The sequence below is a fragment of the Musca domestica genome, unplaced genomic scaffold, assembly GCF_030504385.1.
Source record: "Musca domestica strain aabys unplaced genomic scaffold, Musca_domestica.polishedcontigs.V.1.1 1, whole genome shotgun sequence".
NCBI lineage: Eukaryota > Metazoa > Arthropoda > Insecta > Diptera > Muscidae > Musca > Musca domestica.
This window is the reverse complement of record NW_026712114.1, coordinates 7288124-7312289: the sequence shown is the minus strand read 5'-3', so window position 1 is coordinate 7312289 and position 24166 is coordinate 7288124. Positions and strand designations below refer to the sequence as shown.

General features: G+C 35.4%; 2 protein-coding genes across 6 annotated transcripts in view; one reads left to right on the top strand and one right to left on the bottom strand.

Annotated features, from left to right (window-relative positions):
• LOC101901003 (DDB1- and CUL4-associated factor 5) overlaps positions 1–24166 on the bottom strand; it is a 57530-nt gene that overhangs the window by 23135 nt on the left and 10229 nt on the right. The gene's annotated exons all lie outside the window — the stretch shown is intronic.
• LOC101887440 (uncharacterized) lies at positions 19860–23762 on the top strand. Its single transcript, XM_005179280.3, has 2 exons — positions 19860–20360; positions 22477–23762. Exons 1-2 carry the CDS (start codon positions 19864–19866, stop codon positions 23603–23605), a joined length of 1626 nt encoding a protein of 541 aa, XP_005179337.2. The 5' UTR covers positions 19860–19863; the 3' UTR covers positions 23606–23762.

The following is a 24166-nucleotide window of genomic DNA, read 5'->3' as shown; positions in this document are numbered from 1 at the left end:
ACCTGTATGTTTCTTAAAAAAAACATAGATAGAAGCACTTGTTTAAATCGACCTATAATCTTATTCTATGGAGATCACAAAAATGAATCGTTTCCTTCTGCATGTAACAAGCCATTGCAAAAAGGAATAATACCCTGTAGGGAAAAATAAAACTTTTGAAACAAAATCTGTTGTGAAAACATCTGTGGAATCAAAATATTCCCCTATTCTTCTTCGGACAAAAAATATAAAATTGACAATTGTATCAACAAGGAAAATGTACGAACAAGGAATATCTGGTATATTTTGGTTGTATAAAATAGCATCCTTTCTGATAATGGGAAATAACGAGTTAAAAAGTATTTGTCGGTTTTGACGACAGATATATGTACTCTAAGTCAATGTCTGTTGAAATGCGTTATGATCATTCAAGCTTCTGACTCGTTATTGTCCTATATATGATACAAAATATTACAATATGCCAAATTCGGCATATATGAGATATGTGCTAGTTTTCGAAAAAATGTTGAAATTTTTGCGATGTACCAGATACAATAGATCGAAGTTCCACTTCTTCTGATAAAAATATTGGGATTTACAAATATTAATTATAAAATGTGATGTGAGAATCCGATTGTCTTCAAATTACACACATCCCAATATTTTTATACCCTCCACCATATTATGGAGGGTATATTAATTTTGTCATTCCGTTTGTAACTCGTCGAAATAATGATCTTATTTTGATGATTTTAGCATCATTATTCACCGTAGTAGTTTTAAATTACGTATTTAGAGTTCGTAATGGGAACTACAGTCCGTGACAGAAAATTGCCTATGCAGGTTTAGGTCTTCGTATAGGACCAATATATATATATATACCTCCTTATATTCGGTATTTTGAAGATTTTAGGTACAATACTAACCGAAATTGATTGAGATGTCGTATTTGAAGTTCGTAATGGAAGCTACAGCCTGTGACAGAAAATTTTCTATGCAGGTCCAGGTCTTCGTATAGCTCCTTTATAACGGTACCTCCCTATGTACGGTATTTTGATGATTTTGGCTACATTATTCACCGTTTATTTCAAGTTTCGAATTTAAATATGGTAATGGCTTGTGAAAAACAATGCCTATATAGGGGCACGTCGTACAGGCCGTAATATAACGGCTATATCCGATATTTTTAAAATGTTAAAAGAAATTTTGGCTAATGTTATCTTTTTCGAAAATTTTCAAATTAGGTCTAAATGGTGGAGGGTATTCAAAGTTCGTCCCGGCCGAACTTACTGCTTTTTTACTTGTTATTAATCAAAGGTCTGGTGTATATCGGTCCACTCCTTCTCCTCATAAAACACGAAATTAACATCCGATGCCATTCAAACTTGGAAAATCTCAATATTTCTATTAACACAAAATCAGTAAAGTAAAGATGGTGGAGATCGAATATATTTATATACCTCAAACACAAAGGGTCACCATTTTCAATTCTATTATCTGTCATAAAATGAGAAACAAGTCAGTGATTTTTCCAAAAAATATGACATATAATAATGTAGTCGTAACCTAGTAGTTAACAATATTTATATCATATTTATTTACTTCTGATACAAAATAGACAACATTGGCCCATTCCTTCGGAGCCCACATCATAGAGTGTCCACAATTCAAATAATGTTAACAGAAGTCTAAAAAATAATATTTTTGTCCTTCGCAGCCGTAATATGCACTCTGTAACAACGATATTCAGGGAAATATATCAAATGCAGCTCAGAAATACCTTTGCTAAATTTTATCGAGATCGGTTCAGATTTGGATATAGCTCCCATATATATCTTCGTCCGATTTACCTTTTATTGTGCACCAAACGTCTAATATTTGCCCAAATGAGATAGAATTTGGCACACAATTGAGTCTAGAAGGTAGTATGCCAAATTTGGTGAAGATCGGTTCAGATATAGCTATAGCTCTCATATATAGTGTTCATCCGATTTGTTGTATGTGTTATCCACAGCCGTAATATTCACTCCGTAACAATGATATTCAGGGAAATATATCAAATGCACCTCAAAATACCTTTGCTAAATTTTATCGAGATCGGTTCAGATTTGGATATAGCTCCAATATATATCTTTATCTGATTTCAAATTAATTTTAAAAAAAATTTAAAAACTTTTAATTGTTATGTGGAGCTCAACTAAATTAGCAAAGTGGTGTAGGTATCATAAAATCGGCCCCGGCCGACTTTAGGACTTTCTTTACTGGTTGTGATTTTATTTGTGAAACTCTTCTCTGACAAATTATAAAGCTTTTGAGTTTTAGCAGCAATCTAGGCTTGAAAAATAATATTTTCGTCCCATACTATTAACTTTCATACTGATAAAGATAGAAATCTTAAGATTATTGTAATTATGGCATGTTACAAGTACACACAATAACAAAACGATTACAAAAGGTGTCACAATAAACGTTAGTTACCGCCACAAGTTTCGATTACAAAACGAAATCACAACGTCGGTCATATGAGACATGATAACAATTTAGGCATATCTGGGGGGATAATTGTTTGTTATGTTTTCCTATGATTTGGCAAAAAAAAAGCAAACAAACAACATGGCAACGGAATTGGGAAATTAGGAAATATACAAAAACCCTCCGGAGGGACCTGACGTCAATCACTGTTGCAAATTCTTGGGGGTTATAAAAACCCAGAGAGGTATTTGCACTGGAGTCAGTTACTTACTAACCTGTTTTAAACAGGAAAATGATTTTTCCGTTTTTTATATTTATTTTCGGTTTCTTAATACAAACCAGTCAATCCTTCCAAGGAATCCTTCGAATTATGGAACTACAACAAAACGAAGAGTTCACCATAGAGCAAATAAATAAATGGCTAGAGAAACCATTAAATGATATACCCTATCTGGATGTAATGCTGCGTGAAAACAATTATACAAAGGATATGGATAACGGCTATATAGAATGGTTTTTGAAACAGACCCGAATATCCTTTACATTAAATACCTACAGCATCGGGGACAAAAGAAAATTCGCTGGTCTTAAAATGGGAGAAGCAAGTGAAAATGCCATTAAACATTATGTGATTGTAACCAGTTTTAAAGAATTCCAACAAACCTCTCTGTATTTTGCCCAACATTCTGGCATATATTTCTTCGTGATATTGGATGAATTCAGGTTAAGGGAGTTACGTGAAATATGCCAAATGCTCTGGACTAAACATCAAATATTCAAAAGTTTCCTTTTAACAAATAGGGGTGTATTAGTATTTGACCCGTTTGCTTGGAACAACAGAACAGGGAAATATGGTAAAATAATCCAATATACGGGCGAAAAATCATTGGAACGCACCATATTCTATAATATGCGTGGTTATCCCTTGCGTGTGCAACAATTTAGTTCGGTCTACTCGAAACCAATGTTAAATCCCATAACAAAGAAACTTCATGTCCATGGTGTTGACGGGAGAGTGTCTGACGTCTTACAAGAGAGTTTGAATTTTACAAGGGTGCTGTTAGATCCGGATCCGCATTATTTTGGGTGAGTATAAAAAAGAATGCATGTAAATGAAAGCGGCTTTAATTGCGGCTGGGTCTAATGACCAAAAATTAAGCTATAGTAAAATCCTTTGAATTAAAGAAGAATAGAAATACAAAGTGTTTTTTAGGAGACATCGAAAAGTAAAAAAAAAAAAAAACAAGTTAAAAAGTATCAGACGGTTTTGCCGACAGATGTATACCCCCTCAGACAATGTTCGATTATTATAACTTCCGTTATGATTTTTCAAATTGTTGACCACCTATGGAGTAGGATCCGAAGGAATGGGCAAATATTGTTCATTTCGTATCGGACCTAAATAAATATGATATAAATATTTCGACGTGCCAGGTTTGGTTACTTCCTTTACTTTATATGAAATACAGGGTGAGATAAAAAATTGCAACAAAGTAAAGCGCCATCATTTTTAAATGTTTTTTAAATTTTGTTGAATGAATGCAAAAAATAAGTTTAGATTTGTTCCAATCGGTCACCTTTGGCACGAATTATGGCCTCCGGCCAATGAATCCGTTATACGCTGCCCGAATGTTGCTCTGTGGCCCATTCCCGGCGAAGCGCTTGCTTGAGGTGTTCGACACTTCGGTATTTTTTAGTGCCAACCTTGATTTCCAAAATACTCCAGACACAATAGTTTAAGGGATTGGTATACGGAGATTTTGGTGGCCATTGTGCGCTGGAAATGAAGTGAAGAACCTCATTTTGTAACCATTCTTGGGTGTCGCGTGCTAAGTGCGATGGTGCTGAGTCCTGGTGGAATGTCCAAGGACTGCTGTAAAATTATTTTGCGTGCCCAAGATAGAAGTTATTTTACAGATTTTTTTCAATGGATATCGGAACTTCTAGAACAAAGATGCTTATCATTATCAGATCGGATAAAATATAAATATTTTGCAAACCCATCAAATGTAAGAAGATTGTCTAAGAAGTTTATATGTTTTAAAAATCTTTTACAGATATTTCAAACCTCTTCTATGGACAGAACATATTCTATAAGTCTTCAATATATAGGTATAACGACATCGCATTGAAAAGAGATAAAGCAGACCTATCATGGGAAAATATCTTCTTCAAGTCTACCCTTGAAAAAACAACTTTTACAGGTTTCGCAGAAGATTTATGCTGGTAATCTATATTTATGAGATTGTTTCCCAAGGTATTTTAAGTTTGAAGAGCTTTCCGGAGACATTCAATAATTAATAGTTCTCGTTCGACTTCTTTTACACTATATAATGTTAAAACTAATTTCCAAAAACCTGTTTTTTTAAAAACTAACTCCTTTCTATTTATTTTAGACAACGTCTACCAAATGGAACATACAATGGTGCTATAGGTTCCATATTGGATCACTCGGTGGATATCTGCTTAACAGGATTCTTCATCAAAGACTATTTGACACGAGACATTGAATTTTCTGTGGCCATGTACGACGATCAATTGTGTATCTATACACGAAAAGCGGAACGTGTACCCGACTATCTGATACCGATATTTGCTATAAAACTAAGTGTATTGATAAGTTTTTTAGGCATAGGATTTCTGGCCTCAGTCGTTTGGACCTGCCTTCGTATTGTTTTAATATCCTTGAAAATACATAGAAGAAAACTTAGGAATAAGGACTTAAAGCTTCCCCTAAAATGGCAATATCTTTTGATTCTCAAAGATTCTTGGGTTATATGGGTACGTCAAAGTGTAAATTATTATCCCGCATTTGAAGCGGAAAAAGTTTGGCTCATATCGTTGTGCTTGGTTAGCATGGTATTTGGAGCGATAATCGAATCCAGTCTGGCCTCCAGTCACATAGAACCTTTGTATTTTCAAGATATACGAAGCTTAGCGGATCTTGATAAATCTGATTTACCCATAGTCTATCGTCATGCATCCATGAAGGATGATTTATTTGTTGGTGATCAAACTTCCGAACTATATAATAGTCTCGATAACAAAACGCGTTATATGCCGAATCGTAATATTAGTATACTAGGCGAAATAGTAAAACATGGCAAAGCTGCGGGGGTAAATCGTTACAACAGCTTAATGCTGGAGTCATTGGATGTATTGGTGAAAAAACAAATATGGATAATACCTGAATTTCCCAAACATTATAGCATTGCCTATGTATGGTTGCGGGATGCTCCATGAAAGGATGCCATAAACATGTGGCTTTTGAAATTTCAACAAGTTGGCATTACAAGCAAATTTCAGCATGATATGAAAATAGAAGCAGAACGGAATGTAATGAAGAAACATTTGTATGAGACCGCAGTTGGCCTGAGGATATTAACAATACGAGATTTGCAATTGGCTTTCTATGTGGTAATTTATGGTAATATTTTGGCTTTGTTATTATGTTTAGTGGAATGTTGTATTTTTAAGTGTAAATAGAAACATTCTCGAAAAATGAATAAAACTGTGTAAATACATTTGATAAATAAAGGAATATTTTATTTTATGCAAATCCACCTCTGTAAGTTGTTGAAATGATTTTCGATTAAAGAATCCTTGGAATATGTTTATTCTAGATATATAATATGTTCGGCAATTTAATAATATGTTAATAATACGAGGCAAGTCATTTGCTTTTTTTATAAATATGGTTAAAACTTCCATTAAACGGCACCGTAGCAAGACAAATTGATTTGTTATAAAATTCTACTTTTAGTCCCAGTATACATGAAAAGCCTAAATCTTATCAGACGCCAAGAATTCACAAATATTAAAAAACTCATTTTAGGATTGAGGCCGTACTTGATGTGAGTTTATGCAAAATTCTTCTATAAAGCATCATTTTAAAAGACAACAATATTCTACATCAAATATCACAATAAGTCAAAAAAAGTCTAATTCCGTCGATCATAAAAAAATTGCATCAACGCAAAAACAAAAAAAAATGTAAGTTTGTCCGGGCCGAACTTTGAATACCCTCCACCATTTGGAACGAATTTGGCAATTTTCAACAAAATTAAATTCATTAAAAAGTCTATTAAATCTTGTAAATATAAAATTCGTTAAAAATTCTGCTCCAGTCTTAAAAATACCGAATGTAGCCATTAAATTAGGGTATATACGACGACATGAACCTGCATAGGCAACTTTTGTCATACGTTATTACAATATTCAAATGCGAAACTTGAAAAAAAAACTCGGTGAATAATGTAGCGAAAATGATGAAAATGCCGAATATAGGGAGGTATCATTATATCGGGGCTATACCTAAACCTGGACGGACAATTTTCTGTCATAGGCTAGGAACTTTAAATACCAAATTTTAAACAATTCCGGTGAATAATGTCGCTAAAATCATCAAAATACCAAATATCGGGAAGTACCGTTATATGAAGCTATACGAAGGCGTGGACCTGGACAGTTTGTTGTCATAGGCTGTAGTATCCATAACGAACTTCAAATACCAAATTTGAAACAATTCCGGTAAATAGTGTCGCTAAAATCATCAAAATACCGAATATCGTATGGTGGCGTTATATGGGGGCTATACGAAAGCGTGGACTTGGACAGTTTTTTGTCATAGGCTGTAGTATCCATTACGAACTTCAAATACCAAATTTTAAACAATTCCGGTGAATAATGTCGCTAAAATCATCAAAATACCAAATATCGGGAAGTACCGTTATATGAAGCTATACGAAGGCGTGGACCTGGACAGTTTGTTGTCATAGGCTGTAGTATCCATAACGAACTTCAAATACCAAATTTGAAACAATTCCGGTAAATAGTGTCGCTAAAATCATCAAAATACCGAATATCGTATGGTGGCGTTATATGGGGGCTATACGAAAGCGTGGACTTGGACAGTTTTTTGTCATAGGCTGTAGTATCCATTACGAACTTCAAATACCAAATTTGAAACAATTCCGGTAAATAGTGTCCCCAAAATCATCAAAATACCGAATGTCGGGAAGTACCGTTATATGGGGCTATACGAAGGCGTGGACCTGCACAGTTTTTTGTCATAGGCTGTAGTATCCATTACGAACTTCAAATACCAAATTTGAAACAATTCCGGTGAATAATGTCGCTGAAATCTCCAAGATACCGAAAAAATTTGGAGGTACCGTTATATGGGGGCTATACCAAAACCTGGACCTACACGGACCATTTTCAATTTCCTGCAGACATAATATGCATTTCAGTAACATTTTATCAACTTACTTCATTTCGTTCGGAAGCTAGAGTGATTTCCACAGACGGATAGAAGGACGGACATCGCTACATCGAAATAGAATTTTATGCTGATTAAGAGTATATATATACTTTGTGGGGTCTAAAATGTATATTTCGAGGTGTTACAAACGGAATAACAAACTTAATATACCCTCCATACTATGGTGGAGGGTATAAAAACTAAAAATATTTCCTAATTATACCCAGCAGGGTAAATTACTTTTCCGTTTGTAACATCCCTAAATATTCGTCGTAGACCCCATAATTTGTATATATTCATGATCAGCATAAAATTCTAGGTTGGCGATGCCCGTATGTCTGTCTGTTGAAATCAAGTTGCAGCCCACATTATTTGACGTAGAGTTTCAAAATTTAGCAGAACAATTTCTATTGTGTCTAGGATGGTTGGCATTGCAAATAGGATACATCAATCCACGTTTTTGTATAGCCCTCATATAACGGTACCTCCCGATATTCCATATTTAGATGATTTTTTGCCACAATTTTCCACGGATTTGTCTAAAAACTGCTTTTTTGGTGAAAACTCAGGTGGCCAAACATTGTATGTATAGGTTCACGTTTTTGTATAGCCGCCACATAACGGTATCTCCCGATATTCGGTATTTTGATGATTTTTGCCACATTTTTCCACATATCTGTCTAAATATTGGTATTTTCTGTTCGTAATGGGTTCTAGCTCCGGTGGCAAAACATTGAAAATTTTAGGTCCACGTTTTCCCATAGCGCACATATAACGATACCCACCGATGATATTCTGTATTTTCTATTCTACATTGTCCTTTGGGTATAAAAATAAAAACAAAACAAATTCGACAGTTTTGTTATTCATTGTTGTGAAACACCTTGTTATGAAAGCTGACGACGATAATAAGACGAAGGGGAGAGAGAGAGAAGTGTGAAAGTTTTTTTAGGTGGATACGATTTATTGTTGGGGGATTTCGTTCCAAATACATTTATTTGAAGAGTTTTGTTATTGAGTTGATTGTTCAGGTCTATTAAGATTCTTAAAAATAATAAAACTGCAAATTATTCTAAAAATACAGGGTGAGATAAAAAAACTACAACAAAGTCATAACGCCATAATTTTTACATTTTTTTGAATTTTATTAAATAAAAGCCAAAAATGTCGGAAATAGCATCAAATTTTAGAATAAGTCAGCTTTGGCACGAATTATGGCCGTCAAACGGCCAATAAAACCGTCGCACGCTGCCCAAATGTTGCTCTGCGGTATTTTGGCCCATTCCCGGCCAAGCGCTTGCTTGAGGTAATCGACACTTTGGTATTTTTTAGCGTCTACCTTGCTTTCCAAAATACTCCAGACACAATAGTCCAATGGATTGGTACCCGGAGATTTTGGTGGTCATTGTGCGCTGGAAATGAAGCGAGGAACCTCATTTTGTAACCATTCTTGGATGGCGCATGCTGTGTGCGATGGTGCTGGGTGCTGAGTCCTGTTGGAATGTCCAAGGTTTGCGGACAAAATTTTTGCGTGGCCAAGGCTTTAATACACTCTCCAGAATATTTTCGGGAAAATATTCTGATGCCACGGTCGATTAATAGGACCGGAGAGCGACCATTGGCTGTTATGGCGGCTCACACCATCACCATGGCCGGCGCTTGAGTTCTGGTGGTCAACCGAAGGTGCACATTGTCAGCTGACCTCTTTGGCAAGTAAACACGATCATTTTGTTTATTTACAAACTGCTGGACAACGAATGTGTTTTCTCATCGGAGAAAACCAAATTCGGCACTTCACCACTTTTGACCAAGCGAAGCAACTCTTCAGCTCTATTCAGAGTCTATTTTCTTTCTATTGCGGTGTAAGTTCTTGCACTTTTTGGAATTTCAATGGCTTTACCCCGAGTTCATTTTTCAATATTTGCCGAATGGAATATTGCGATGTGTTCAGCTCACGAGCCATTTTTCGGCCATTGCGACTCGGGTTTCGATCAAGTCGCTTCTTTACTTTTCGAACCATTTCTGCTGATGTTGCTGTTTTCTTCCGTCCACTTCCTTGACGTCGGGCTACTCTACCAGTATCACGGTAACGAGCGATGGTACGAGACACAAACGATGTATTCACATTTAAATGCTAGAGTACTCTAACGATTGCCAGCCAAATATAAAGAAATCACACTACCACGCTTCAATTCCATCACGAATGACTTTTTTTTTTCTGGAAAATTCTCACCAAAATGCTTTTGTACGCTTGTGAAAAATATAATGAGCTATCACTGGAATAATTTTAGCAGCTGTCGGACAAGTTGCTTAGAAATAACAGCAGTCTGAAGTTGGTTGCAGTTTTTTCATCTCACCCTGTATCGCCCTACTCTTTCAAAATGATACTTTTTAACTTTTTTTCTTTGAAAAATTTCACCTCCTTTTCCATAAGGACTCGATCTAAGTTGGACAATAATATTACTATGTACCAAGTTTGGAAAAAATCGGATGCTCCCTTCCAGCCAGACAGATCCTAGATCGACTCCAAATGGCCTGAAACGAAATTGATCCAAAGAGACCTTGGGTCTAAAAACATTATTTCGATGAGGAAAGTTTTGATCGAATCAAATGATATAAACCCTCTGTAGTCATATGGCTGAAGGTTTGCAAAAATAAACAAAAATTTTGAATGTTTTTCAAAATATGAAAAAAACTAAAAAATGGTGTCACTTTCGAAAAAAAACAATATTAAAATGACATTTCCGTACCGTTCATGTTAAAATTTCCAAGAATACATACTTATTTCTCAATATTTTGTGATTTTATTCGCAGAACTCTTCTCTGACAAATTATAAAGCTTTTGTGTTTTAGCAGAAATCTAGGCTTGAAAAATAATATTTTCGCCCCACCCTATTACCATTTATACAAATACCGATAGAAATCTTAAGAATATTGTAATTATAACACCTGAAATAACATGTTCGAAATACACACAATAACAAAACGATTACAAAAGGTGTCAGAATAAACATGTGTTACCGCCACTAGTTTCAATTACAAAAAGAAATCACAACGTCGGTCGTATGAGACATGATAACAACTTAGGCCTATCTGGGGGGATAACTGTTTGTTATGTTTTGCTATGATTTGGCAAAAAAAAACAAACAAACAATATGAGAAGGAAATTGGGAAATTAGGAAATATACAAATTCCCTCCGAAGGGACATGTCGTCAATCACTGTTGCAAATTCTTGGGACCTATAAAAACCCAGAGAGGTATTTGCACCCGGGTCAGTTACCTACTAACCTGGTTTAAACAAGAAAATGATTTTGCCGCTTTTTATATTATTTTTCGGTTTCGGCATAAAAACCGGTAAATCCTTGCAAGGAATTATGGAGCTACAACAAAAGGAAGAGTTCACCATGGAGCAAATAAATAAATGGCTAGAGAAACCAATAAATGATATACCCTATCTGGATGTAATGCTGCGTGAAAACAATTATACAAAGGATATGGATAACAGCTACATAGAATGGTTTTTGAAACAGACCCGAATATCCCTTACATTAAATACCTACAACATCGGGGACAAAAGAAAATTCCCTGGCCTTAAAATGGGAGAAGCAAGTGAAAATGCCATTAAACATTATGTGATTGTAACCAGTTTTAAGGATTTCCAACAAACCTCTCTGTATTTTGCCCAACATGCTGGCATATATTTCTTCGTGATATTGGATGAATTCAGGTTAAGGGAGTTACGGGAAATTTGCCAAATGCTCTGGACCAAACATCAAATATTCAAAAGTTTCCTTTTAACAAATAGGGGTGTATTAATTTTCGATCCCTTTGCTTGGAACAAAAGAACAGGGAAATATGGTAAAATAATCCAATATACGGGCGAAAAATCATTGGAAAGCACCATATTCTATAATATGCGTGGTTATCCCCTGCGTATGCAGCAATTTAGTTCGGTCTACTCGAAACCAATGTTAAATCCCATAACAAAGAAACTTCAACATGTCCATGGTGTTGACGGGAGAGTGTCTGACGTCTTACAAGAGAGTTTGAATTTTACAAGGGTGCTGTTAGATCCGGATCCGCATTATTTTGGGTGAGTATAAAAAAGAATGCTAGGCCTAATGACCAAAAATTAAGCTATAGTAAAATCCTTTGAATTAAGAAGAATAGAAATACAAAGAGTTTTTTAAGAGACATCGAAGAGTTAAAAAAAATCAAGTTAAAGAGTATCAGTCGGTTTTGCCGACAGATGTATATCCTCAGCCAATGTTCGATTATTATAACTTCTGTTATGATTTTTCAAATTGTTGACCACCTATGGAGTAGGATCCAAAGAAATGGGTTAATATTGTCCATTTCGTTAATATTTCGACGTGCCAGGTTTGATTACTTCCTTCACTTTATATGAGATACAGGGTGAGATAAAAAAATGCAAAAAAATCAAACGCCATGATTTTTAAATGTGTTTTTTTTTTTAATTTTATTGAATGAAAGCAAAAAATGTCGGAAATAGCATCAAATTTTAGAATATGTTTAGATTTGTTCGAATTGGTCACCTTTGGCACGAATTATGGCCTCCGGCCAATGAAACCGTTACACGCTGCCCGAATGTTGCTCTGTGGTCATTCCCGGCAAAGCGCTTGCTTGAGGTGTTCGACACTTTGGTATTTTTTAGTGTCAACCTTGCTTTCCAAAATACTCCAGACACAATAGTTTAAGGGATTGGTATCCGGAGATTTTGGTGGCCATTGTGCGCTGGAAATTAAGTGAGGAACCTTATTTTGTAACCATTCTTGGGTAGCGCGTGCTGAGTACGATGGTGCTGAGTCCTGTTGGAATGTCCAAGGTCTGCTGTAAATTGTTTGCGTGCACAGAAGTTATTTTACAGTTTTTTCAATGGATATCAGAACTTCTAGAACAGAGATGCTTATCATTATCAGATCGGATAAAATATCTTTTGCAAACCCTTCAAATGTAAGAAGATTTTCTAAGAGGTTTATATGCTTTAAACATCTTTTACAGATATTTCAAACCTCTTCTATGGACAGAACATATTCTATAAGTCTTCAATATATATAGCAGACCTATCATGGGAAAATATTTTCTTCAAGATTTCCCTTAAAAAAAAAAACTTTTACAGGTTTCCCAGAAGATTTCTGCTGCTAATCTATATTTATGAGATTGTTTCCAAGGTATTTTAAGTTAGAAACCTTTCTGCATTTAAAGAGCTTTCCGGAGACATTCAATAATTAACAGTTCTTGTTCGACTTCTTTTATATAATAATATAATGTTAAAACTAATTTCCAAAAACCTGTTTTCTCAAAACTTACTCCATTCTATTTATTTTAGACAACGTCTACCAAATGGAACATATAATGGTGCTATAGGTTCCATATTGGATCACTCGGTGGATATCTGCTTAACAGGATTCTTCATCAAAGACTATTTAACACGAGACATTGAATTTTCTGTGGCCATGTACGACGATCAATTGTGTATTTATACACGAAAAGCGGAACGTGTACCCGACTATCTGATACCGATATTTGCTATAAAACTAAGTGTATGGATAAGTTTTTTGGGCATAGGATTTCTGGCATCAATCGTTTGGTCCTGCCTTCGTATTGTTTTAATATCCTTGAAAATACATAGAAGAAAATTTAGGAATAAGGATTTACAGCGACCCCTAAAGTGGCAATATTTTTTGATTCTCAAAGATTCCTGGGTTATATGGGTACGTCAAAGTGTAAATTATTATCCCGCATTTGAAGCGGAAAAAGTCTGGCTCATATCGTTGTGCTTGGTTAGCATGGTATTTGGAGCGATAATCGAATCCAGTCTGGCCTCCAGTCACATAGAACCTTTGTATTTTCAAGATATACGAAGCTTAGCGGATCTTGATAAATCTGATTTACCCATAGTCTATCGTCATGCATCCATGAAGGATGATTTATTTGTTGGTGATCAAACTTCCGAACTATATAATAGTCTCGATAACAAAACGCGTTATATGCCGAATCGTAATATTAGTATACTAGGCGAAATAGTAAAACATGGCAAAGCTGCGGGGGTAAATCGTTACAACAGCTTAATGCTGGAGTCATTGGATGTATTGGTGAAAAAACAAATATGGATAATACCTGAATTTCCCAAACATTATAGCATTGCCTATGTATGGTTGCGGGATGCTCCATGAAAGGATGCCATAAACATGTGGCTTTTGAAATTTCAACAAGTTGGCATTACAAGCAAATTTCAGCATGATATGAAAATAGAAGCAGAACGGAATGTAATGAAGAAACATTTGTATGAGACCGCAGTTGGCCTGAGGATATTAACAATACGAGATTTGCAATTGGCTTTCTATGTGGTAATTTATGGTAATATTTTGGCTTTGTTATTATGTTTAGTGGAATGTTGTATTTTTAAGTGTAAATAGAAACATTCTCGAAAAATGAATAAAACTGTGTAAATACATTTGATAAATAAAGGAATATTTTATTTTATGCAAATCCACCTCTGTAAGTTGTTGAAATGATTTTCGATTAAAGAATCCTTGGAATATGTTTATTCTAGATATATAATATGTTCGGCAATTTAATAATATGTTAATAATACGAGGCAAGTCATTTTGGTTTTTTTTTGTGAATATGGTTAAAACTTCCCTTAAACGGGATCGTAGCAAGACAAATTGATTTGTTATAAAATTCTAAATCTTATCACACTCCAAGAACTCACAATTATTAAAAACTCATTTTAGGATTGAGGCCGTACTTGATATGAGTTTATGCAAAATTCTTCTATAAAGCATCATTTTAAAAGACAACAATATTCTACATCAAATATCACAATAAGTCAAACAAATAAAAAACATTAAGTTAGGCCGGGCCAAACTTTTAATACCCTACACCTTAGGGTAAAGGAAACATTAGAAGAAATGTGGCAAAAACCATAAAATGCCGAATATCGGGAGGTCCCGTCATATGGGGGCTATACCAAATCGTGGACCTACACATGCAATGTTTCGCCAAAGGAGCTGGAACCCATTATGACCTAGAAATACCAATTTTCAGACAAATCCGTGAAAAAAATGTGGCAAAAATGATCAAAATACCGAATACCTTTATATGGGGACTATACCAGAACGTGGACCTATAATTACAATGACTCGCCACACGAACTAGGACCCATTATGATCCACAAATACCAATTTTTAGACAAATCCGTGAAAAAATGTGGCAAAAATCATCAAAATACCGAATATCGGGAGGTACCTTTATATGGGGACTATACCAGAACGTGGACCGTTTTCAATACCAACTATCCTAGACACAATACAAATAGCTCTGCTAAATTTTGGCGCTCTGCGTCAAATAATGTGGGCTGTATCGTGATTTCAACAGACAGACAGACGGACAGACAGACTGACAGACAGACGGACATCGTTAAATCGACTTATAATTTTATGCTGATTATGAATATATATACTTTGTGGGGTCTACGACGGATATCTAAGGATGTTACATACGGAATGACAAAGTTAATATACCCTCCTTTCCAAGGTGGAGGGTATAAAAAAGTCTAATTCCGTCGTTCATAAAAAAATTGCATCAACGTTGCCAAAAAAAAAACTGTAAGTTTGACCTGGCCGAACTTTGAATACCCTCCACCATATGGAACGAATCTGGCAATTTTCAACAAAATAAAATGCATTAAAAAGTCTATTAAAATCTTAAAAATATAAAATTCGTTAAAATCTGTTACAATCTTAATCTTAAAGGAGGTACCATTATATGAGGGCTATACCTAAACCTGGACCTGCACAGACAATTTTCTATCATAGGCTGGGGCATCCGTTATGAACTTTAAATACCAAATTTTAAACAATTCCGGTGAATAATGACGCTAAAATCATCAAAATACCGAATATAGGGAAGTACCGTTATATGGGGCTATACGAAGGCGTGGACCTGAACAGTTTTTTTGTCATAGACTGTAGTATCCACTACGAACTTCGAATACCAAATTTTAAACAATTCCGGTAAATAGTGTCGCTAAAATCATCAAAATACCAAATATCGGGAGGTGCTGTTATAGGGGGGCTATACGAAAGCGTGGATCTGGACAGTTATTTGTCATAGGCTGTAGTATCCATTACGAACTTCAAATACCAAATTTGAAAGATTTCCGGTAAATAGTGTCACTAAAATCATCAAAATACCGAATATCGGGAGGTGCCGTTATATGGGGGCTATACGAAAGCGTGGATCTGGACAGTTATTTGTCATAGGCTGTAGTATCCATTACGAACTTCAAATACCAAATTTGAAAGATTTCCGGTGAATAATGTCGCTCAAATCACCAAGAAATCGAAAATATGGAGGTACTGTTATATGGGAGCTATATGAAGACGTGGACCTACACGGACCATTTTCAATTTCCTGCAGACATAATATGCATTTCAGTAAAATTTTATCAACTTACTTCATGTCGTTCGGAAGCTAGAGTGATTTCCACAGACGGATAGACTGACGGACATCGCTAAATCGAAATAGAATTTTATGTTGATTAAGAATAAACTTTGTGGGGTCTAAAATGTATATTTCGGGGTGTTACAAACGGAATAACAAACTTAATATACCCTCCATACTATGGTGGAGGGTATAAAAACTAACTAAGAATATTTCCTCCACCATGAAAAGTAGGGTATATTACTTTTCCGTTTGTAACATCCCTAAATATTCGTCGTAGAACCCATAAAGTGTATATATTCATGATCAGCATAAAATTCTAGGTTGGCGATGCCCGTATGTTTGTCTGTTGAAATCAAGATGCCCAGATGCAGAGTTTCAAAATTTGGCAGAACAATTTCTATTGTGTCTAGGATGGTTGGTATTGAAAATAGGATACATCAATTCACGTTTTTGTATAGCCCCCATATAATGGTACCTCCCGATATTACGTATTTTGATGAGTTTTTGCCAAAATTTTACAAGGATTTGTCTAAAAACTGCTTTTTTGGTGAAAACTCAGGTGGCGTAACAATGTATGTATAGGTCCAAGTTTTTGTAGCTATCTCCCGATATTCGGTATTTTGATGATTTTTGCCACATTTTACCACAGATCTGTCTAAATATTGGTATTTTCAGTTCGTAATGGGTTCTAGCTCAGGTGGCAAAACATTGAAAATTATAGGTCCACGTTTTCCCATAGCGCACATATAACGACATCCACCGATGATATTCGGTATTTTCTATTCTATATTCTTGTTTCAAATTTGATATTTTAAGAAGATTTGGTAGCTGCCAATCTTACAATCAAGCAGGACATTACAGCTAACTTAGTTAAAGGAAATGACCAACATTTTATGTGCCCATCATATATTGGAAAGCACAAATAAGACTGACATAAGACATTTGCGTCCCAACAAAAGACAAGTTTTCCCTGTTTCTTTTTGGATTTTCCCAGAGGAACTTCTCATTCTATTGTTAGCTAACTTATTTATTGTCCTTTGGGTATAAAAATAAAAACAAATTCGACAGTTTTGTTATTTATTGTTGTGAAACACCTTGTTATGAAAACAGACGACGATGTTAAGAGGAAGGGGAGAGGGAGAAGAGTTTAAGGTTTATTAGGTGGGTACGATTAATTGTTGGGGGATTTCGTTCCAAATACATTTATTTGAAGAGTTTTGTTATTGAGTTGATTGCTTAAGTCTAAAGTATTCCCCTGTAACTTCTGTAACTTCATATTGCTCTCTGTAATAGAGATTAATATGAAGTTAAGCCATTATATTTATATTTTTTTTAAATAATATTAATATTGTTAAAAATAATATAACTGAAAAATGTACTAAAAATAGTACCTTTTATATACCCTCCAGCATAGTATGGACGTCATTGGTTTATCATTCCATTTGTAACACCTCGAAATAGTTTAGACCCCACAAAGAATATATATTCTTGATCACCATAAAAATTCTATGTCGATTTAGGGATTTCCGTTCATCTGTGGAAATCACTCTAGCTTCCGATCGAAATGAAATGGCAAATCCTAATATTTGCGTCAGTGCTAGGTCAGGTGCAAAAATGGAAAATATCGATCCACTCCATCAAGTACCAAAAACCATCATGGTCTAAATTTTGAATAATTAAAACTCTTATAAGAGTCCGATTGTCTTCAAATTTCACACATCCTAATAATTTTATTAACCCAAGGTCTTGTGTTAAGAAGAAATATATCGGTCCTCTCCTTCCGGTACCTCCCGCACAAAAGGTCGAACATTGAATATTCATTAAGCTCATAACACGAGAAATTAACATCCGATTACATTTAGACTTGCACATCTGAATATTTCTATCATCACAGGATCTGTTATAAAGACGGTAGAGATGGGACCATTCCTTCTGATATCTCCCCCACAAAAGGTCAAAGTTTTGAATAACAAAAACCTTTACATATTCTGAAATAAGCATTATTTCTACTTACACAAGATCTGTTGTGAAAATGGGATAAATCGGTCCTCTCCTTCTGGTACCTCCCCCACAAAGGGTCAAAATTTTGAATATCCATGGAGCTCATGAAATTTACATCCGATTCCATTCAGACTTTGCACATCTCAATATTTCCATCAACACAAGATCTGTTATAAAGATGGGAGAGGTTAAGCCAAAAAGGCATTCAACTCTCTTCAAATTTCACAACTACAAACATTTTTGCTAACACAAGATCTGTTGTGAAGGTGATATATACCTGCGAACCCCTTCTAGTACCTCACCCACAAAAGGTCACTATTTTCAATACTTTAATGTGTCATAACTTACGAAACAAGTCAGCGAATCTTTACAATTAGCTGTATATGATTATTTCTCTCAACCAGAAACATGGGATGAATATTTAGGTCCGATATGAAATGGACAATATTGGTTCATTCCTTCAGAACCCACTCCATATGGGATCAATAGTTTGAATAATCATAACAGAAGTCATAATATTTTTAAATAATCAAGCATTGGCTGGGGGTATACGTCTGTAGGCAGAACCGACTGATACTTTTTAAGATTTTAATACATGTATTTAAATGAATGTTACCGAAATATGTTGACGTATTCAAAGTTCAACACCATGGTAGAATAATACATGTAACAGCAAGTGTTGTTGTACAACAAACGTAACAACAACCACATACAAATTTGTTTTTGTTCGTAATGCAAGTGTCAGAGTTAAAAATCCAAAAATGTAAACAAAACAATTAATTTTCAAAAAATTATTTTTATTTCAAATTAGCTATAATTTACACCTGAAAGTGTAAATTATTGCTAATATGTTTGGAATATACGTATGTATTTTAAACATTTATTTTAAATATTGTGAGCTTCATATTGATTTCAACTTAAAATAGAATTCATATTTTACAGAGTCCTTTACAAATGGTTGATGCATAGTTTTGTCAATAAAATTTTCGACACACACTATTACTGATAAAAATGTTAGGACTATTGTAATTATAACACCTGAAATAACATGTTCAAAATACACCCAGTAACAAAACGATTACAAAAGGTGTCAGGATAAACATGAGTTACCGCCACAAGTTTCAATTACAAAAAGAAATCACCACGTCGTATGACATGATAAGTACTTAGGCCTATCGGGGGGATAATTGTTTGTTATGTTTTGCTATGATTTGGCAAAAAAAAAACAAACAAACAACATGAGAAGGAAATTAGGAAATATACAAATTCCCTCCGAAGGGACATGTCGTTAATCACTGTTGCAAATTCTTGGGACCTATAAAAACCCAGAGAGGTATTTGCACTGGAGTCAGTTACTTACTAACCTGATTTAAACAAGAAAATGATTTTACCGCTTTTTATATTCTTTTTCGGTTTTGGCTTAAAAACCAGCAAATCCTTGCAAGGAATTATGGATCTACAACAAAAGGAAGAGTTCACGATGGAGCAAATAAATAAATGGCTAGAGAAACCAATAAATGATATACCCTATCTGGATGTAATGCTGCGAGAAAAAAATTATACAAAGGATGTGGATAACAGCTACATAGAATGGTTTTTGAAACAGACCAGAATATCCTTTACACTAAATATCTACAGCATCGGGGACAAAAGAAAATTTCCTGGTCTTAAAATGGGAGAAGCAAGTGAAAATGCCATTAAACATTATGTGATTGTAACCAGTTTTAAGGATTTTGAACAAACCTCTCTGTATTTTGCCAAACATGCTGGCATATATTTCTTCGTGATATTGGATGAATTCAGGTTAAGGGAGTTACGTGAAATTTGCCACATGCTCTGGACTAAACATCAAATATTCAAAAGTTTTCTTTTAACAAATAGAGGTGTATTAATTTTTGATCCCTTTGTTTGGAACAACAGAACGGGGAAATATGGTAAAATAATCCAATATACGGGCGAAAAGTCATTGGAACGCACCATATTCTATAATATGCGTGGTTATCCCTTGCGTGTGCAGCAGTTTCGTTCGGTCTACTCGAAACCAATGTTAAATCCCATAACAAAGAAACTGCAACATGTCTATGGTGTTGACGGGAGAGTGTCTGACGTCTTACAAGAGAGTTTGAATTTTACAAGGGTGTTATTAGATCCGGATCCACATTATTTTGGGTGAGTATAAAAAAGAATGCTGGGCCTAATGACCAAAAACTTAAGCTATAGTAAAATCCTTTGAATTAATCAAAAATAGACGTATATAGAATTTTTTAAGAGATATCGAAAAGTTAAAAAAAAAACAAGTTAAAAAGTATGACAGATGTATACCCTGAGCAAATGTTCGATTATTATAACTTCCGTTATGATTATTCAAATTATTGAAATGTGCAAGTCTGAATGGAATTGGATATTAATTTCGCGTTTTATGAGCTTCATGGATATTCAAAATTTTTACCCTTTGTGGGGGAGGTACGAGAAGGAGTTCACCAATATATTCCATCTTCGCACCAGACCTTGGGTTAATCAAAATATTGTAATATGTGTAATTTGAAGATAATCTGACTCTTACGTCACATTTTATAAGAGTTAGAATTATTAAAAAATGTTGACCCTTTGTGGGGAGGTACCAAAAGGAGTTGACCGATATATTCCATCTTCACACCAAAATATTGTGATGTATGTATTTTGAAGACAATCGGACTCTTACCTCACATCTTATAAGAGTTATAATTATTCAAAATGTTGGGCCTTTGTGTGGGAGATACATGTTGGAATGAACCCATATTGTCCATTTTCGCACCTGACATAGAACAGATGCAAATATTTGGAAAGTTGGAGCAAAATCGGATTATCCTTTCTCTCGCTGTGCAGTAAAATTTTTTTCTGAAAACTTTTGTGGGGGAGGTACCAGAAGGAGTGGACCGATATTGTCCATCTCCGAACCAGATAAATGTTTGATAATAATATTACGATGTACCAAGTTTGGACCAAATCGAATACTCCCTTCGAACGTTATCGTGCGCATCAGCCAGACAGACGGACACAGTTAGATCGACTCCAAAGGTCCTAAAACGGATTTGGTCCAAAGACCTAGGTCCCGAAACTGTTATGTCGATGAGGCACTTTTGAGGCCAAATGATATATACAGGGTGAGATGAAAAAACTGCAACCGACTATCGAAACCTGCCTCGCAGTGGCCGAAAAAATGGATCGTGAGCTAAAGATATCGCAATATTCCATTCGGAAAATATTGAAAAATGATCTCGGGGTAAAGCCATTGAAATTCCAAAAAGTGCAAGAACTTACACCGCAACAGAAAGAAAATATACTCAAAAGAGCAAGAGTAGCTTCGCTTGGCCGAAAATGGTGAACTGTCGAATTTGGTTTTCTCCGATGAGAAAACATTCGTTGTCCAGCAGTCTGTAAACAAACAAAATGATCGTGCACCTTCGGTTGGCCACCAGAACTCAAGCGCCGGCCATGGTGATAGTGTAGGCCGCCATAACAGCCGATGGTCGCTCTCCGCTGGTATTAATGTATCGTGGAATAATCATCGTGGAATATTATCGCGAAAATATTCTGGAGGGTGTATTAAAGCCTTGGGAACGCATACATCTTGGCCACAGACCTTGGACATTCCAACAGAACTCAGCAACATCGCACTCAGAACGCCACCCAAGAATGGTTAAATTGAGGTTCTTCGATGAGGTTCCTCGCTTCATTTTCAGAGTACAATGGCCACCAAAATCTCCGGATACCAATCCGTTGGACTTTTTATTGGAAAGCAAGCTTGGCACTGGAAAATACCAAAGTGTCGATCGCCTCAAGCAAGCGCTTCGCCAGCAATGGACCAAAATACCCCAGAGCAACATTCGGGCAGCGTTTGACGGTTTCATTGCCCGTTTGAAGGCCATAATTCGTGCCAAAGGTGACCAATTCGAACAAATCTAAACTTATTCTAAAATTTGATACTATTTTCGACATTTTTTGCTTTTATTCAATAAAATTTAAAAATTATGGCGTTACGAGGATTGATGTAGTTTAAAGTGGGACACGTTTGAATTCAGATACTTTTATATAAAAATGTTTTCTATACCCAAAAGTGGAGGGTATTCAAAGTTCGGCCCAGCCGAGCTTAGTGTTTTTTGTTTACTTGTTCATACTTCCCTGGGGTCTGAAAAAGTTTTGTCCATAGAGTCATATTTATTCAAGACCTCTGCTACCTATAAAAAAGATTTTCTTCAAGAAGTTAAATTCCGATTTTAAACCCTTCTCTTTAATATTCTTTCAGTGAAAGATCTCCGAATGGAACCTACAATGGTGCCATTGGATCCATAATCGATAACAAATTGGATTTATGTTTAACGGGATTTTTCGTCAAAGACTACATGGTGCCGGAAATGGAATTCTCGGTTGCAGTTTACGATGATAAATTGTGTATTTACACACCCAAGGCTAAGCAAATTCCAGAGTCCATTTTACCCATTCTATCGGTTGGCTATGATTTATGGTTGGTTTTTATTTTCTCAGCCTTTGTTTGTGGATTTATATGGGTGCTGTTACGTTATCTCAATTTACGTCTAAAACTATGGTCGAGATTACAGACGGAACCTACAATCAATGGAAAATTAGATAAACCATACAAATGGCAAGTGGTGCGAATTTTCATAGACACCTGGGTCGTGTGGGTGCGAGTGAATATCAATCATTATCCGCCCTTTAATTCGGAAAAGATATTCATCGCCTCGTTGTGTTTGGTCAGCGTTATATTTGGTGCCATTTTCGAATCCAGTCTGGCCACCGTCTACATACATCCTCTGTACTACAAAGATGTTCAGACAATGGAAGATTTGGATAAAACTGGTCTGTTTGTCATCTACAAATACACCTCGATGGGTGATGATTTATTTTTCAGTGAAACATCACCGCTTTTTGCCAGCCTCAACAAGAAACTGAAACATGTCAAGGATTTAAATGCTGATATTTTGAAAGATGTGGTCGAAATTGGTGGCATGGCTGGGGTGACACGACTCACCACCCTTTTGTTGGAATATCTTAGCTATATCAGAGCAAAACGAGTCTGGATTGTGCCAGAGTGTCCAAAATATTACACAATCTCATATGTCTGGCACAAGAATGCTCCCTGGGAAGAGACCGTAAATCAATTACTGCTGAGAATGCAATCTGCCGGATTATTTGATAAATTCATAGACGACATGCAAACGGATGTTGACATCAAACTATCGACAGACCAAACCCTGGCACAACAAAAGGAGGAATTCAAAGTCTTGACGGTCGAAGATTTACAATTGTCTTTTTATGTGATATTACTTGGTTCGTTAATGGCTTTCGTTTCACTGCTGTTCGAAAGAAGGAAAAAAAGGAAACTTACTGGAGTAGAACAAACGTTGTCAGGGTAATATACAATGGGAGGTAAACACAAACGAAGACGAAGGTGTAAACAAGTAGTGTATATTTCAACAAGGTCTGTAGGAGATGACAGGCCGTTGATTGGCTTTTTTGTTTTGTTCGGAGGGCGTATGTGTTTAATCAAATAAAAATATATACATGTGTGATTTATTTAAAAATAAAATAAACAATAATACTGGAATACAGATTTATATCTTTGTCGTCGAACAGTGGTTTGAAAGGTAATAATTTTTTACGGAAGAAGGACATACACATGAATCTAAAAATTCAATAATGTCTGTTATCTATATCCCAAATATGCTTATAATTTTCAAATAGCTTTAATGAAATAACTGTGGACGGAATATCGAGAACTCTGCTCAAATTTTGCAATTGGGAACTATCATCGTTACATGAAATTTTCCAATACGAATAATCTTCACTATGTGGCAAATAGCGGCAATGACCCATTTTGAGAGTTTGAAGGTCCTAACCATAAATGCCACTGAAATCAGTTAGATAATACCGTTATGTGGGCGTTATAGAAAAAAGAGAAACTACATAGACAATTT

Bases quoted from the DNA above. Each gene is read 5' to 3' on its own strand.
- LOC101887440 (XM_005179280.3), top strand. From the start codon at position 19,864: ATGGGAGAAGCAAGTGAAAATGCCATTAAACATTATGTGATTGTAACC. The intron at 20,361-22,476 runs GTGAGTATAAAA...ATATTCTTTCAG, and splicing joins CCGGATCCACATTATTTTGG to TGAAAGATCTCCGAATGGAA.